A 17506-nucleotide genomic window follows, 5' to 3' on the forward strand; every position below is an offset into this window, starting at 1 on the left:
GAATTTGCATACACCGGTACGTACGGCGACTGCCTCCTTCTTCCCTCCGTGACTTCTCGCTTACTATTTCGCTCCTGTTTGGAATGCGTCCGTGGCTGTGCGCTTGACAGAGCGCGAAACACGAGTCGCCAGCAGCATATATGTCGTTCGTGGCTTGCAAACCTCGTGGCTCTCCGTACAAATTCGCAGCTCCGAAACAGCGAGCAGCCCTGAAACTGCCCAGCCTCTGGCCGCCGCAAACGCTACGCCTTTGTGCTTCGGAAATTCTGCGCTCGCACCAGCCGGCCGGCCCCACATATGGGCTTTTATTTTGATCATGCGCGAAATAAAACGTGCGGCTGCGCGAGATTTTCGCTCTATTCTTGTTCCGTGTGTTTCGTGCTTTTTTTTTTCTTTGTAAGTAAGTCAGAACGCCCGTCGCTTAAGAACAAACGTCTGAAGATCGACGCCGTACGCTAAGCCGCCAGATATGGCTCAGGTCGCACGTGGTTTGACGAAAATAAGTCGCCTCACGGGGGTAGAAACCCACAGAAATGCTCACGGTCACATCCCACAGAGCGCAATTAGCCAGTTCTTGACAAATCTGGCAATGAACAGATGGTATTCCTGTAATTACAGAAATGCCTATAATAATACGAACCATTATGAAAACAAAAATAGAATACAGCCAACCATTATCAGAGCGCCAGCACCGGCTATGATGGGAAGCCACCGGATATTGCACGGCTGATGCTGAAATTAGCACCAATCACCCCTGGTTGTATCCCAATTATTTCTTTAATGCAAAACCTTTTTGTGCCGCATTCTGCAAAACAGCGCCGTTGTTCTTGTTGTTGTTGTTGTTCTGATGTAAAAAAAAATGGCCGCCGTTGTAAAGAGTAAATAAATGAATAGTGGCTGCGTATCTGCTCATTTTGTTGCAAATGTCGACGAAAGACTATAGTCGAAGTCGATTGGCGCCCATTGCAAGTAAATGTCTCACTTCTCTTTCCCGCCCACCTCTCACGCTGTTCCTCTCCCGTGTCGTTCCTCCCAAGATAACACGCTGCAGGTTTGCTCAAGTCAATTTAAATTTACCGCGTTCCACTGCTCCAAGTCGGGTGCCTCGATGCCAGCGCTGCCGTACGGCGGAAGACGGGCGTAAATGTGGGCACCCTACTACAACGTTTATAAAACCATGTTGCCCTACTCCACGAGCGTTTCAAGCGGAACGTGGTACCTATCTAGTGGAAATAGTCGTTGCTGTTGCCGTTCATTTTTTTTTAAATGCCGCCAGGTAGCGCGGGCAACAGCAGGCGACGGTCTTCTGCAGTTGATGCAGTATTTCATTTGATACCGCAAAAACAAAGCATCCGTGGCTTTTTTAATAAATGAACACTGATATTATCACTTATGTATTGATTTTCTGCCTTATATTGGCGTAAGGTAATGTCGAATCGGCACGCCAAGTTACATCACTTTCAGGCGGTCAACGAGTTCTTGGAAACAGTCACCGAGTACGTATATCTTGGGCAAGTCATAGCTGTAGATCCATAGCATGAACGGGAAATTACCTGCGGAAAAAGAATGGGGTGGGCTGAGTTTGGTAAGAACTCCTACATCCTTGGTAAGCTTCCCCTTTCACTCAAAAAGCTTGTATTTATTCAATCCGTTCTTCCAGTAATGACTTATGGGGCAGAAACTTGGGGTCTCACCAAACGACTTGAAACCAAACTTCGATCGGCACAACGGGCCATGGAACGCCGAATGCTAGGGGTCACGTTAGAGGGCAGGAAAACCGCCGCATGGATTAGGGAACACACCAAGGTGGAGGACATTATAGTTCAAATTAAGCGAAGGAAATGGGCATGGGTGAGTCACGTAATGCGAATGAGGGACAACAGGTTGGCCATCCGTTTGACAGACTGGCTGTCAATAGACCGCAAACGCACCAGGGGTCGGCCGAGAACTTGTTGCCGAGATGAGCTACGAAAATTTGGGGGAAAACATGGACTCAGCTGGCGCTCGATAGGCGTGGCTGGAAATCTTTGGGAGAGGCTTTCGTCCTGCAGTGGACACAAACAAGCTCATGATGATGACGATGGTGATGATTGGCGTAATGTCTTGTTCTCGTTCAACAACCTTGACAAGTATGAATATTGCCACCGGACTTAGACATTTAGATATGACTGTGGGTATATGAGAGTACTGCGGAGATGGTTTCACTTTAGCCGAGTGGCTGAATCGAGTCACAGACAGACAGACAGACAGACAGACAGACAGACAGACAGACAGGCAGACAGGCAGACAGACCAAAATTTCTGCGTTTAAGTAGTCCAAGAAAGACTATCGTCTTTAAAAAACACAAGTGTGTTCCGCGGGATTTGAACCAGGGTCTGAACAGCAGCAGCCCAATACTCTACAAAATGCACTATCCCCGCACTTTTTTGTGTAACAGTAACTTTATTTACTAAGATAGATACACAGCCGCATTGAGTCACCGAAGAGGTTTCAGAGACCAAAATAACACGACTTTACGTATACAAAAAATAATTAAGCCTTCACTGAACGTCGCGTACGCTGATGTTGACAGCGAAGCTGCGTGGCCTTCCCTAATCGCAAGGGTGAGGGCGCCGTCCATCGTCGACTAGGCAATCACCGGCCAAAGCGTCTGTCGTTGTAGTATAGAGTGTAGAGTAAATAAAGGCTCTACACGTAGAGTCTTTAGTGTAGAGTAAATAAAGTGGTGTAGAGTAAATCAAGTATCTACACGTAGAGTCTTTAGTGTAGAGTGTAGAGTAACCAAGTCTGCGTACTACAGCGACAGACGCTTTGGCCGGTGCTAGCCTAGTCGTCTTGGGACGGCACTCTAGCCATGCCTGGAGCGATCAGAGTGCCGTCGGACGGCACTCTAGACACTGCGACGTACGCAAGTGTGTTGTTCATTTCTTCGTGGCACACACCCACGTAGGGGATGAGCCAGGAATCCGGGTTCTTGAAATTCTGATTCTAGGAAAGCTGTGACGTGTACTATTATGAGGAATATGAAAGGGAACGCAGGAACGCGTGGTGAACAGCCTCCAAACAGACTCGGAGCGATACGCTGATGGCGCTGTGAAAAACGAAGGGGAAAAGGAGGGCGCTCTTCCACTAACTGTTGGCACCCCCACCACGCTGGCATTTCTACAAAGCCGCAGCTTACGTCATTTTACCGATAATATGGTATCGTCCGACAGCCGATAAGACGCACGGCGGGAATGGGAACAGCTGTTAGAACAGCGTCCCCCTATCCACTTTGTTTCCGATGGCGGCCGCTGCTTATCACTCATACCTGGATCTGAGGTTGTTTTTTACGGTTTCCTGCGTTCCCTTTCATATTGCTCGGGATAGTACCAATATGCTTGCTGACGTGATTTTGCCATAAGACGAAGAAACGGAAGCGAAGATGGAGATCCAAATACGATGTAGCAGCAAACAAGTTGTAAATAAGCATTTACAGGCTTTCATCTTCAAAGCACGTAAGCAGACCTAGGTTCCCCAAGAATTTTTTTCCAAGTACTTTTTCTTGGTTTTACGCTGCATGAATGCTTAAAGGATCCATGAAGACAAAATACAAGTTTGTTTTATTCGAAAGATTTCGTGTTTTATAGTGCCCCCGGCGCTTGTCCGGATGCAAACGATGTTTTATTCACTGAAAAATTGATCTATTTACGTTAAAATTTTTATTTTGCCGCTAAATCGTGTGTTTTCGTGGTGTGAAATTACATCACAGGAACCTACCGCTCTGCAGCCGATTGGAAAGCTTTTGTTTATCGTTAGTGAACCTAGATGGCACCCCCATACCGTGCACCAAGCCGTTTTCTGCCTCTGGTTTGTTTTTGACCATATTTGAACATGCTTGTTTTTGTTCAGGGAGAAAATAATCGTTTCGTGAAACAGAGTGCTCGCTCGACAAATATAGTCACGTAAGACACCTTTGCCTGCGTCAATCAGCCAGTGTCGTCTAAAACTACCCCAAAGCCCCGCACTCCTGTGAAGCTAAACCAAGCATAGTTCGCGCAGCACCAACAGCAGTACGCTTCTTCTCGGTACTTCTATGTTTACGTGTGCTTTCGTAACTTCCACTTTCGGTCCCGCCATGCTTACTGCTTTAAAAAGAATGTGGCCTAAATTTAGGCGCGAACAGCTCGTTCGGCAAGCTTATAAGCGCTGCCTAATTTGCGTTTACTTTTGCCAGCCTCCGCCAATCGCAGAGCTGGCTGGTATGACATCATAGGTTCTATTGCGGGAAATGAGCGATTGGGTCGCAAGGCCTTTTCCTTTTTTCCTAATTATACAGCTTATTAGAGTGAAGTTTTCGTCAAAAGTGGTGTCAGTATGATTCTACCGAGGCAATCTTTTGAATGAACGAAACTTGTGTTTTGTCTTCATGGCTCCTTTAAAGCTCCGTTGGCATGTGTCTGATGAAGGCTCTGTTGCGCAACTCGCATTTTTAGGCTTTGTCAATATCCTTTGTCCTGAGCAAACGTCTTCGCAATATAAAGCCAGGGCTAACGAGCACACTTTGTAGGGCTTGTGGCCTCCCCCTCTTTATTGATCAGAATGCCTACCTTTCAACAAAATTTGGAAAATTGGGAATTGTGAGGTGGCCCTTAAAAATACACTCACAAACAGACGAAAGCCTCTCACAAACCAAATCGCTGCTCCGAAGATTAACTGAGAACTTTTCTCTCGTCGGCATCGTGATAGTGCGGTAGCGAAAGACCCCCGATGAAGTTTCAACTACAAAATAACAAATCTAAGTGCGGCGAGTCCAAAACGACAACCAAAGCAAAGATCGAGATTGGGGTGGCGCTGGTACTGACGCCGACAACGTAGTTCCCCCCGCACGGAACTACTTCCGGGGGCGTCGCTTCGCCCCTCACGTTTGTGTATTCGCCTGATTGCGTCCACTCTCCCAAATAACTCGGTTTACATGTAAACTACACCATAATAGGTATTGTTAGGAGTGATATCTAGGCCCTCCACGCGAAAGGGTTTCCGTAGGTGTCGCCTATACCTCCAGTGTAAAATGGTCGTTTCTAGCAACTGTGCCGCGGCGCTACAGTGTTGCCTCTCCCCCCTTCGTCCCTCGCAGCCCGGGCGTCCTGAGCCTCCGCTCCAGCCCGGGATGATCCTGGCCGCGGCATGGAGCCAGTGTCCGCCGACGACTGCCGCGTTTGCCAGCTGCAGCAGCAGCAGAGGCAGCAGCAGCTGCTGCTGCAGCAGCAAGAACAGCAGCTCCGGCAGCAGCAGCAGCAGCAGCAGCCGCCGTCTCCCGGCGGCGGCCCGGGTGGCGGCGGCGACGAGGAGGAGGCCGGCGGCGGCGAGGGCGGCGCCGCCGAGGGCCAGGAGAAGTCGGAGCCCGTGGTGTTCAACCGCAACTTCCTTCGCTGCCTGGTGCTCCTGCTTCCCGTCTCGGTGCCCGTGGTGGTGTACGTGCGCGACGCCGACTCTACCCGGCGCTTCTTCCTGTTCGCCTTCGCTCTCTTCCTGCTGCTCATGTTCTCCTGCGTCACCGTCGCGCTCGTGCGATCGCGCAGCGCCGCACACGCCAGCGACGACGAGGAAGAGGCCGCTCCCAGGGTACGTGGGCCTGATCACCTCCCCATGTCCTCCCAATATCCCAATCTCCCATGTGTTCACGATGAATGCGGATTGAATCGGAGACTGGGCGCCAGTTAGGCTTCACAACAGATGAGAGCGACTCGTAATATTTACGAGACGGGAAACGCTTGTCGTGACTTGGTACTGGAAACATTGCATTCCCAAACACTCTAACCACACATTTATTCGACGACGAATCCTCTGGACCACCTTGTCCTCAAGGTGTGTTAGTTAATTAGTGCTGGTGGTTTAAGGAACATCTGCCTCACGCAGAAAATCTGACCATTGCGAGCGTCAAAATGTCGGGCTCGCACTTAACAGTCGAGTGTCTCACTTTGCCACGGAAACAGGTTTGCGTAGCGATGAAAAACAGAGAACACGGAATTTAATATCACAATCGCAAAGTTCAACTGCTTCGACTCGGCGTTTATGAATCAGTGAGTCAGTCAGTCGGGCAGTTCTTTTTGTGGATTAAGTTATTCTTATTATGACCGTAGAATCTGATGTTCCCGAAGTCCCCAGGCGCTTAAACTCCATGCCCAGGCGTGCGCTTGCTGCTGGCTGCCGCCGTCATATTTTCCAGTTTGCGGTGATGGCGTTTTTACGCGGACGTTTGATATGCACTGCCTATGAGCACGTGCTGCGGGCGGCAAGCACCCACGGCAATTCCCCTAATAATCTTAGTAACACCCTTGTTAAAAATTGTCCGTGCGCATGCAAGTCCCGACTCTTGTTATCAACGCGAACACTCTCTTTAATCGTGATCGTGGCGATGTCAGCTCACCAACTGACAGCCTTCCCTTGCCCCCCCTCGTTAACACAGGCAGGGCGGCCATCGAGCCGGGGCCTCCCGTTCTTGCGGGCCATGCCGTACCGCGTGGCGGCGAGGGTGCCCCCACGCTACCCGGGCTACCGCTGGGCCGGTCGCCACCAGCTGAGCGCTGCCAGGTGCGCAGCGCTGGCGGCCGAGGACCCGCCGCCCTGCTACCTGGACGCGCTGCGCTGCCCGCTGGCGCAGACGCACAAGGGGGGCCGCGACACCGAGACGCCGCCGCCCCCGTACGACGCCATCTCCTGAGCCTCGCCCGGCCACGGGGAAGCGGCGCTGCTGCAGTGGACCAAGCCGCAAAGCGGGGCAGCCGCCGCCGCCGCCGCCAGGGAACTCCTGTTTGTGAAGCCACGCGACTACATCGACGCCGCCGGAGAGTGCACTGTGTGGACCACGGAGGAAGGTTCCCACGCGTAGTTCGTGCTATGGGTGCCCGCGCGCGGAACGTGAACGCTGTGACGCGCACCTGCACCAGGAGACTCCCACAGCCGAGGGCGCCGCGTAGACTGCAGGCCTCGGCGCTGGTCGGCAAATGTGCAATGTCGCGCCGTAGCTCTCCCTTTGAGGGAGGGTGCTTCCCCTGACCGGTAGAGGCGCTGAGGATGGTAGTTGAGCTCTGCCGCTTCTGGCCGCACCGGAAGCCCGGAGCGTGTGCGTCTCTGCGTTTTCGGCACTTTTGCTGAATGCACTCCGCGTCTCATGGAACCAGTTGTGCGGGAGGTTCGAGCTGCCGGTGCAGACACAGGGCTTCCACGTCACTGATTCTGACGTGGGCCCTGGTTATGGGGCAAGACACGAGGGACGATGGGGAGAAGAAACAGGTGACTCTTTCCGGGCGCTTACATAAACTGCCTCTGTAGACGACGAAATCACATGCGTTTGTGTACAACCACCCTCCGCAACGCTCCCGCGCCTCGCCTAACAAAAAAATCAAGCTTGATACGATGACTGCCATAGACACGTTGTGAGGTTTGCTCGCGATGGAACAAGCGCTGGTTCAAACCGTGCAAACACCGGCGTCGTGAGAACACTCAAGTTTTGAGGTTTCTGGAGCTAACAACAACGGTGCGTTTGCAAGGCGCAGTTGCTGGGACTCGCGGGAAAATTAGCCCCCGTAGGCCTGTTGACTTTAGTTTGCCGCTACATACCACCCTTAGGAATGAAAGTCTACTTTTTTTCCTCACCTTGCGCGCCACGTGAAATAGCCATTGTTTAGCCGACACATACCTCTCTGCCAACCAGTTACGTTGAAGGCAAGGAGTTCACTCTGCGGGCAATGTCTGTATATAACCGTTATCTTGTTTTGTGTATTGCGCTGCAGAAAACTACGCCACACCTTTCACTGTTACTCCCCGGCGGTACACCTGCAACACCAGAGTGAACTTCAAGTCTGTGACCGAAATGAGAACTTTTCCCGTGCACAAGGTAAAATGATGTCACTTCAAAATTTCTCAAAATCGGTGAAACTTCTCAAAAAAGCACACAAGAGCACTGAAGAAGCCTGGACATGTGCCGCAATCGATTCCTCCTTTTTATCTGCACTCGTGAGTTGCTTCCTCCCTTGCAGCACCTAGCGGAGCTATAACTGCATTCCCTAGCTAGCTACGATGTGTGCTTGTAAAGTGTGCTCTTCGCTCTTCTGTTGGCATTAGAGTACTGAGGAAAAGCACAAATCTGCAATCAAGACAGCCCAGCGCACGACTTGAAGGAATGCGAATCTCGGCCTAGGGGCTTGCGATGTGGCAATAATAAGAAGGCGCAGTTAAAGTGATGGACAGCGAAGCACGCTTTACAGGCTACGCGGAGGGCGGACAACTTGGTGTCTCCTGGTTTTGAATTCATGCTTGATTCGGGATGATTTTTTACCATTCGAACATTCTCACTAACAAAAGAAAGCGTCCTTGTAGAATAACAGACACAAATTGTCCGTGTATGAAGCGGTGGCTTCTTTCAGACTCGACGTGTGTATAGATCGACAAGTTTGCGGAGTCTTCGAGCGCTTCCTTGGAGGCGGGCGTGGATAACGGCGCCTATGTGATTAACGACGTGCGATGGCTCCAGAAGGATGGTTCGATTGGTTGGTTCCCTGTATGAAGCTTCCGGGCGTTCACATATCTCGTAATTTAAACAACCATTCCCAATCCGCTCCTTCAGTTGTTCCATTTAGTCTGCCGCGAAAATTTCCTTTATTTTTTATTGTGTTGTTCTGTCTACTGCGTTAATATTCGTCTCGCTCCCTAAAGATTGCTTTGTAAAGCTTTAGTTTGCTTTTCAGAACTTGCTTCACGACTCGCGCCCACTAGAACAGTCGTACAGGGGCCACTGATGCTGACTTTAAAATATAATTTAAGGAATAAGTGGGCCGAAACGATGAATAAATTGCCAGAAAAGTCAAATTAACAATATTTAATTGTGTCAGTCTGAGTGAACATAATCAAAGATCCATTTCTACAACCAAATAACTCTCAACCGTTCTGTAAAGATGTCCCAAAATGTTATTCACTCGTTTGTTCACCCTTGCACTCCAGTTTACTTGACAATGAGAAACAAAAATATATTCGTGATATAGTATTTGCGTATGTGCACGTGTGTGCGTGTGTGCGCGTGTTCGTCCAATATCAAACAACATTATTGCATTAGTTTTTGTGCTCCTTTTTTTTTTTGCCGACATGCACGCCGAAGAAAAATTACACCCAGAAGCACGTACAAAAAATCGTAGACTGTCACGCTGAAAATAAGCGCACGTTAATTGCTGCAATAGAAAAGGCGGCCGATTTCTGTTCGTATTTTCGGATGTTTCAGATGAGGATACTGGAAAAAATATAGCCTACGAGGCAAGACAGCGCAACGTATTTTCAGAGGGCGTGCAGCTGCGGGGATCGTTTAAATTTCGCGCCTCACCGAGTTGAGTTTATTCCTGTATTATTTCCTACTCGAAACCGTTTGTCCCCAGAATTGCTGCCCCCTTTTCCTGTTTCTGATAGGTACGGGGTTCTCTTCAGGGTACAGTGCACGTTCTGAAATGATTGCGTGCATTTCTGCTCTCCTCACCGTCCCTTTGATTCGGGTGGGTCCGTGTTCGGGAGCAATCAATCCAATGAATAATTTCATCTGGAAGGCTTTCCGCTGATGATCACTGCGCCGAATCAAGTCCACCATAGTGAGCTTCGTTAAGGCTTTGAACCGAAATTGATTACGGAAGGAATTCTCGGAATACGGGCGCCGGGGTATGCGATGCGGCATCCGCTGAACACTGAGCGACGTGCTCTTGCAACTTAAACTGACACGTAAGAAAAGGTTTGATGAAGTCCTGAGATACGGCTCGTGCCAGGCTAAGTCGTATTGAACGGCGGCGCCTGCTTAAAAGTAGCCGTTTCTTTCGTTCTTCTTTCGTCTTCTTTTTAGATGTGTCAGCTGTAGCCCAATGCTCGGGGTCATTTTCCTTGAAATACTCGCCAGTAATATTTCTTATCATCGATACATTTCTATTATTATTATTATTATTATTATTATTATTATTATTATTATTATTATTATTATTATTATTATTATTATTAACGATGATGCGGAATTACGCATTACTTAAAGGGACCCTGCAACACTCTTCGTGCAGTGCAAGTAAACCAGCGCGACGTTTAGATTAGACTTCCAGGAACACCCGAGCCAAATATTACACGTGCACGTGAAGCGGTGAGCGCGCAAATCGCCGTGAAAGACGCGAAAAAACCAACAGCGCTCTCTTTAATTTTCCTCATTATGCACCCCTGGCATGGCCTAAACGATGTCATTGCGGCCATGGCTGTCCTATCGGCTGTCGCTGACCAACGTCGCGGCTTATTTCTCGCATTTCCTGTGACGATCCGCCGTCGTCGGCGCTGTGTACGAACCTCTTCTATGCCTTAACCTGTAGGCACAGTTTTGTCGTTTCTTTTGTGTTTTGAGTGCGCGCGGAGTTTGAGTGATGAGCTGAGTACTTCCCTTTCAACCCGACCACTCGACAACAAACGTTTATTGCTTCGAAAAAGCCCTACCAGCCGGAGCGCGCGCTTGCGAGCAGGCACGCATGCCTGCTTTTTTGCGGCACCAGACCGGAAGTAGACCCCTCCACGTTGCGGAGAAAAGGAGAAAACTCCCCGGCGTGTGATATATCGAAGGCGGCGGAAGAGAACGCCGCAAGCCAGGAGAGCAGGAGAGAGAGCGCGCAGCTTTCGTCCATTTGTCCTCGGTCGAGTTGAGAGGCAACAATTATGCGCGATTTCCCATCGCGCGTAGTTTCGGTGATAGGGAACGGATTTTCATAATTCTTGCCGGAGGAGATTGCCGGGACAATACACTTTATCCCAAAATTGAATCCGGGTAGTCGATGGTAAGTGCTGCAGGGTCCCTTAAAATGTACATTATTTGCCTCTCGTAGACGTGTATTATTCACTGGCGTTTTCCGATAGATCAAAGTAGGTGAAGGTCGTATACGACCCCCAGTAAAACCCGAAAGCACAAGGCAGAAGGCGCTACTTGTACCTCAGGCGTGAATGGACAACGACCTCTGATATTCGCTGACTGCCCACTGTGCAGCAAATGTGTGGCCCTCCTAAGTTTGGCACACGACAAACGTAATTTTACTGTTGCCCGCATTATATCTCTACACTGGCGCGCGCCGTAAAAGGTGCACACAGGACTTTTTTTTTTTTTGCTAACAATATCGACCCGTTTGTTTCTATGGTGTTTCCGCATTACCTTCCAATTGAACAACATTCAGTTTATCCGAGGACAGAGAAAGACGGGAGTGTCCCCTGTCTTTACGGTCCAGCTTCTTGCAACCCTCTCCACTGCAGGTGTATATTGCGTAGAATCCGACAAGGAAGTCACTATTTTTTTTTCTCTGACGTGTTACTGCTGAGTTCGAAGTTGTCCTCACTGAGGTTCTTTTGACACACTAAAATTCCTTCTGCACTTGTTTTTTTCTGGGGGAGTTAATTTACAAAACTCCACATCAAGCGGTGTTGCGCGGGAATTCTAGCAACCTTTATTTTTATTAAGCACGCGCATGGTAATTCAGCATAATTCTAGTCCAGGACACAGCGGAGAAAGAGCCCCACAGTACGCTGCGTGGCGCTGTTTGTCGTTTATTTCACTGCTTTGTGCGCGCTGCGAATAATTCAAGAATAGAAAATCAACTTTCCAAGGAATCAGCGCCTGTTGGCTAATCTCGCGAAATGTTTAAAGTGCTTGTTCACGTTTATCGTAATTGAAGTGGTCATTCTATCTTTTTTGACGGTGCATTTTATAGCTGTAAATACAAGAAAGTAGTAAAGAGACTTAGAACATTGATTAAAATCAGAAGAGGCGAAAATGTATCACAAAAAGGTGGCGAAACATCCTATTGGCAGCAAGTGTTGGTCGCAAGACCATAATAATGACAGGAGGGGTAAATGTATTTAAGTTTGCGACTCCTGAAGCACTATAATGCTGCTCTAAAGCTGCGATTTCCTGTTAGCCTTTATCTCGATTAGGCAGTGCTGAGTGATTAATTCGAGGAATAATCGACCTCTTCCGCATGAACATGAAACACCGCGCAATGCACTAGTATACTCATTTGAATGGAACGAAGCCGAGAACACAGCGTTGTACTGTAGATTGAACAAATGAAAAAAAGTGGAATGCAAGACTTCAGTACACACGTTTAAATGACATATCACCCACGTTAACCCGAATGACCGATAAAATGTACCAGCTCCTCGAATCAAACTGTGAATAGGCCAATCAAAGTTTCCCTCCCGAACAACCCCTTTCACCTGCACGCGGCGGCGGATGGCCACTGCGAGCGGAGAGAAAACGGCTGACGTTGAATGCGAGACAGGTCTGTCGTTTTGCCTTCCTTTATTCATGCGTTCATTTAGTTCTCTGTCTCTTTCTCCCGTTGGTTTTTTTTTTTTTTTCCTAAAAATAAATGGAAGAGGCCATGGAAAAGGCAGCAAGGACAGCATGAGGTGCTCTCGATGATTCGTCCCATAAAGCTCCCTGCTACATTACTATTTTGTTTTCGTTTCTTTAATACTCCGAAGCGATCTGAGGAGATAATCTTGCAGCCCACGTTGCAGCTCCACATTCACTCAATCCAGACTCATGTGGAACATACCAAGCCAAAGCAAGACGTCATAATATATGCATGCACTCTACCACGAGACAAAACTTCCAACTTTAAAGCCGTTCTCACAAAAAGAATCCTCAGAAATCGCTTTTTCGTTTTCTTCGGGACCTAGGATGTTACGCATACGCGCATGGCGCTGCAGCTACTTTCCATTAGTGCGTGCCTAAGTGCTCACAAGCTGCGCGTTCGTTTTTGTTTTTGTTCTACCATCTTTCTCTGAGCTGAAAATTCAGTGCTGAAATCTGTCGAGAATCAAGTTACGAGTCCCAACTTTCACTTTTCCAGCTGGAACTCGACTTCTATGATTTCACGGTGGCTAAGCGGTCTTCTCGAAGTCTGTGCACACGCGAGAGGTCGCCAAACACAAAAAAAGTTCATCTCACCCTGCCCTGCTTTGTTTTTTTACCTAACCTGCTTCACCCTACCTCTCATCATTATCACTGCGAGGTTCACTACCCGTGTAGGCACGTGAGAGAGATGTAGGTCGCTTCTAAGCACAGAAGGAAGGGGACAAAATAAAACCACGGTCGGGTGCTCCTTTACGCCCCTTGATCCTATTCACGATAATGAGTTTTACACACGGGCGACTCGAGCGGCTTTGTGGCATTGTATTGACCAACAATGTGTTTCGAAAGAAGGGGGGCGAACTAATTACGCGCAGGGCTGAACGTTTCTATGGTCCACCATCCAGCCCAAGCATCAACACTCGTCAGTCTCATTTGTCTGGTGTCGAGGTTAGCTGCAGTGCCTTCTTCCTTCCTCAAGCGAATCGACGTCGCAACCTACTGTACTCATAGCTAACTACATGAACCTTTCATCAAGCTTCGCGGAAAGCAGAGGTGGCACCAAGCGAAGGGTTTATCCAGAAGACGGTTCTTAAATGATGGTTTCAATGTTCCTGAGGTGGCTTTTAGAGGGAAAAAAACTGTGGTTGATTCCTCTGTCATAGGAATCGGTAAAGCACGAAAGTGAAATGTGCAACGAAATCTGCAGCTAAGCATGATTAGCGGGTCGGCGGCTGTTGTGTGGGTGTGCTTGGCGAGCGACGTCATGCTGGCGGGTCGTTTCCGCAAAGGTGTATTGAAATCATTGAATGAAATCAGGTGTATGACATCAGTAAAATCTTTGTGTATCCCGGCATAAAACACTTTCGTGTTAAAATATAAAACCCGAAACGAACAACCCGAAGTATAATGTACTCTTTAGTACTAAAGGTTGCTTCCCCGCAAAAAGACCCCGTGTGCAGGGGTGCACCCTTTACAGGCCGCTTGCTTCGTTGTACTGGCGTCACTTCCGTCACGGATATGATGCCACTGAAATCTTCGTGTATCCGGGAATAAAACACTTTCGTGTTAATAAATTGTTTTATAAAATTCGTGAAATACAATACACCGGGCGCGTATTTTTGAATATTTTTGGAAAGATGATCAGTGCTGATTCAGTTGTGGCCTAATGGGCAGCCGTTAAGTTCGTCGTCGTGAGATTACAAAGACACCCAGCCAGGAGTCAGTTTTTCTCCAAGAAACAGCGTGGCGGGCACTCGCTTTATATCAGTATGCCTCCCTTTTTTGACAACCGTATCACGGGAGCATAGTCGTGGTGCCTGATTCATTGTGTTTTTCTACAAAAACTGGGTCGCACAACTTTTCCTAATTAGATTCAAGATGTCCTACATTTAGAGGTGAGGGTGTTTGGTTTCGTGAGGGAGGAGATGGGCGTTTAGAGGTTGCGTATAAGTTCCAGGAACTGCACCCCAACACTTCGCTCCCGCCCCCCCCCCCCCCTTTAATACTTTAACGAGTTATTTTCTGTCCGAATGATTTAGGGCATCATAAAATAAACTATAAATCGTGTGCATCTGTAGCGTAATTAGCAAACGGCATTTTACTAGCTCTGTCGGCAGGCTTGTGTGATTAGGGCGAACTTGCGAGTTTTATGTACGAAGCAAAACGTGCCTAAACCGTGCAAACTATCCATCAGCGCGGCCAATGAGCAGCCGGTACCGTCGCTCCAACCGACGGGAAATTTAAACTGAGAGGTATACGCTGATCACGGACACTTCATAATGAAAAATATGACCCTACCGAAACGAAGCGCTGCCAAGGAACTCAAGACAAGCGCTGGCTCGCACTACAAATACAGTCGACTCTAGATAATTCCAAGTCGCCTAATAGGAATTTTCGGTAAGTTAGAAGTGATTTGCTGCTCCTTGCCAATTTTACATGCAATTCGTTAAAAATTTTGCTTGGTAATTTGAAGCTAAAACCAATTGTATCGGTTAATTGGAAGTTATTTTGAATAAGAAGCATCGAAGTGACCATTACTTCCAGATAAAATTTAAAATTTTCAAGCGCGAGAACAGTGCCGTGTTCTGTACTGATGTCGGCACTACCGCAACTGAGGCAGCGCGCAGTGTTTAAAGCGGCAGACCAGTCGAGACTCGCGCTAGCACATGCATCTCTCACTTTCAGGGCGCAGCCCTTTGGCGCCCGTACCTGGGCTGAGCCGCGTCGTCGTCGTCGTAACCGCGTGAACGATGGCCAGACCGAGTAGTGAAAGAAAACAAAGGAGGAGAGTGTCGCAAAATTGGGAGGGGAGGGCGGCTCACCGTGGCGGCGCGAGCCAGCGCTCTCCGAAAGTGTGCGGTGGGGAATGGGAGGGGGCAGTATGCTGCGCCCGCACGAGGCGCTCGACGGCACGACCCTTGGCGAAAACATGACAGGGGGGAGGGGGGGGGGGGGGGCGTGCGCATGACTCTGATGTGCGTTCGGTTAAGACGCAGTTCGCGGTCCTTTCCTGAGACGCACTTCGCTCCGCCGACGCAGAGGCTCATCATCGCTGCCGCCGAGAAAACCCATGAGTGAGTGCTGCCTCAGCGCACTGCTGCTGCGCCCAAATATCGCATTAGGAAGTATCGTAATCGCCAGTTGAATGTTGAAGTCCTCAGCCTTCTTTGTTGCGCACAGCGCTGTGTGAGCAGTTAGTGTGGCGCACGCTTCAGGCTTCGACTTAAGCGACCAGTCTCACCCGTCATTGCCAACCCGTGCCGTACGCTCGACTTGGTGACGAATGTCGGGATTCTGAACAAAACCAAGAAAGGGGTAACGGAAATGCTGTTATTTTGCTTTCTGTTTCATTAGATGTTTGGTTAAGTTGTAAGTGTTTCGCGGTACCCGTGGACTTCGTATTAACGGGAGTCGACTGTACATCAGATTTAGGGTTGTTCGTTTTCGGGTTTTATATTTTTTATAAATCGGGGGGGTAAAAATCGGGAGCTATTTTTCACACTGTTAATCAGAAAGAAGTCGTTTTTTTTTTTTGTAAGACCATTCCGAAATTCGGGATTTTCGGGTGAAATCAACAGGTGTACTAGTAATACACTCAGTTTATTTTATCAAAAGGTATCACGAGCTGCTGAATTCCAACGCGTTAAATTTAGTGTTTGTTTCAGGCTGGTAATCGGGGAAACATCGGGGTTTGCTAGCAAATACTCTCTGAAATTTGGCGTTTGTTTGGAAATGAATCAGTAATGATTACAGTAATGAGCAATGATAACTTCTAAGAAATAAAGCATTTTGCTCGTAGAAATCTTATCATTGATTGTTTGCATATCCTTGTTTACATACATCATCATCAGTCTGCGCAACATGTCGGTTTCCATTCGAGACTTGTCCGATCGTTGAACGTGTCTCAGCTGGGAGAAAGTTTTCTCGACATCACAGCTTCCATTTTCTTGGCAGAAAAATGTCAGCGCTGCATTTGACAGCCTTGGTTAGAAAGCAGTAGAGTCATGCCAATACTCAACGAGTTCAAAAGCTCTGTTTGTGGGGCTTGCTGCCAGAAAGTACAGGTTGAGAACCGCAGACGGTCAGCCCACTGTTGTGCAGATATCGCTACTTGGGAAGGTCTATATGGGCAGAAATCGGTTTAACCCGATTCTGCTGAAACCTGTTCGGGCTGTAAAAATCTAGTAATCTCGGGTTTTACCTGAAAACGAACCACCCTAATCATATTTGATTTACGGACAACAAAAATGAGCCCTGAGTGCACTTGTCATAGCTGCAACTGTAAAAAAAAAAAAAAATTGTTCACCTTCGATAGACTGGGCGCCACGCAAAATTTTAGGCAAGGGTCAAGAGTGAAATGTGCTTAAAAGGACAAAAATAAAGATGTCGCTTATAAGGAAATATCTTTTTCGCCGCGCAATAAAACAATAAATTAAGATAATTGTTCATTTTTATATACTGCATCTCGAGCAACATTTCCCATTAGGAAGTTTCAAAGCGTCATCAAAGACATCCTGTTCCACATTATAAAGTAAATCGCAGCGGCAATCACCTTTCGTTCGTGGGCTGCCGTTACGCACGGCTATTTAAACACGCGCGACATTGGCCATAATTCCCGGCAAACAAAGCGCGACGGAATCTCTATAATTGGGCCAGCATCACCGCACCATTCAATGGAACCCACGCTGCCACCACCAACACCTCTCTCGTTCCTCTGTTGCTCTGACCTGGAGTCACCTCTGCTTTCAAAATATCGGCTACTTCGAACCGAAGCAACGTGTGGGTGCGCGCATGCGCTCTCAGGCACACAAACACAAATGCCGCGCACGCGCTCACACAAGCGAAGAATGAAAAGCAAACGCGAAGCGGTAACGATTATTGTGCGGTAAGGCTTCTTTTCCCGCGGCCTTCTCCTCCCTTAAATGGATAGCCACTGGCGTTGATCGCCCCCGTTCCCTATTTGACCTGGGGCGAACAGCGAAGGGGAGAGTAAGGAGGGAGAGCGGCGGTGGGAGTTGCCGCACCGTGTTTTGCACAGGCCACCGGCGGCGCGCACGCCACGCGTAGATCGTACCTGACGATGCGTGAAATTGGGAACGTGAGAAACGCCGTTCCTCA

The 17506-nt window shown here is 48.5% G+C and overlaps 2 protein-coding genes across 5 annotated transcripts in view; one reads left to right on the forward strand and one right to left on the reverse strand.

Moving 5' to 3' along the window:
* LOC144178641 (uncharacterized) overlaps positions 1–9951 on the forward strand; it is a 227396-nt gene extending 217445 nt beyond the window's left edge. Inside the window, exons 2-3 of the mRNA XM_077706644.1 lie at positions 5117–5604; positions 6449–9951. Coding sequence (XP_077562770.1) covers positions 5167–5604; positions 6449–6703 — 693 coding nt within the window. The 5' untranslated portion in view covers positions 5117–5166 and the 3' untranslated portion in view covers positions 6704–9951. The remainder of the gene's footprint in view (positions 1–5116; positions 5605–6448) is intronic.
* LOC144178639 (G patch domain-containing protein 4) overlaps positions 1–17506 on the reverse strand; it is a 467686-nt gene that overhangs the window by 394292 nt on the left and 55888 nt on the right. The window lies entirely within an intron of this gene.

Source organism: Haemaphysalis longicornis, unplaced genomic scaffold (genome assembly GCF_048455015.1).
Source record: "Haemaphysalis longicornis isolate Haplotype H1 unplaced genomic scaffold, Haemaphysalis longicornis Haplotype H1 scaffold_4, whole genome shotgun sequence".
Taxonomy (NCBI): domain Eukaryota; kingdom Metazoa; phylum Arthropoda; class Arachnida; order Ixodida; family Ixodidae; genus Haemaphysalis; species Haemaphysalis longicornis.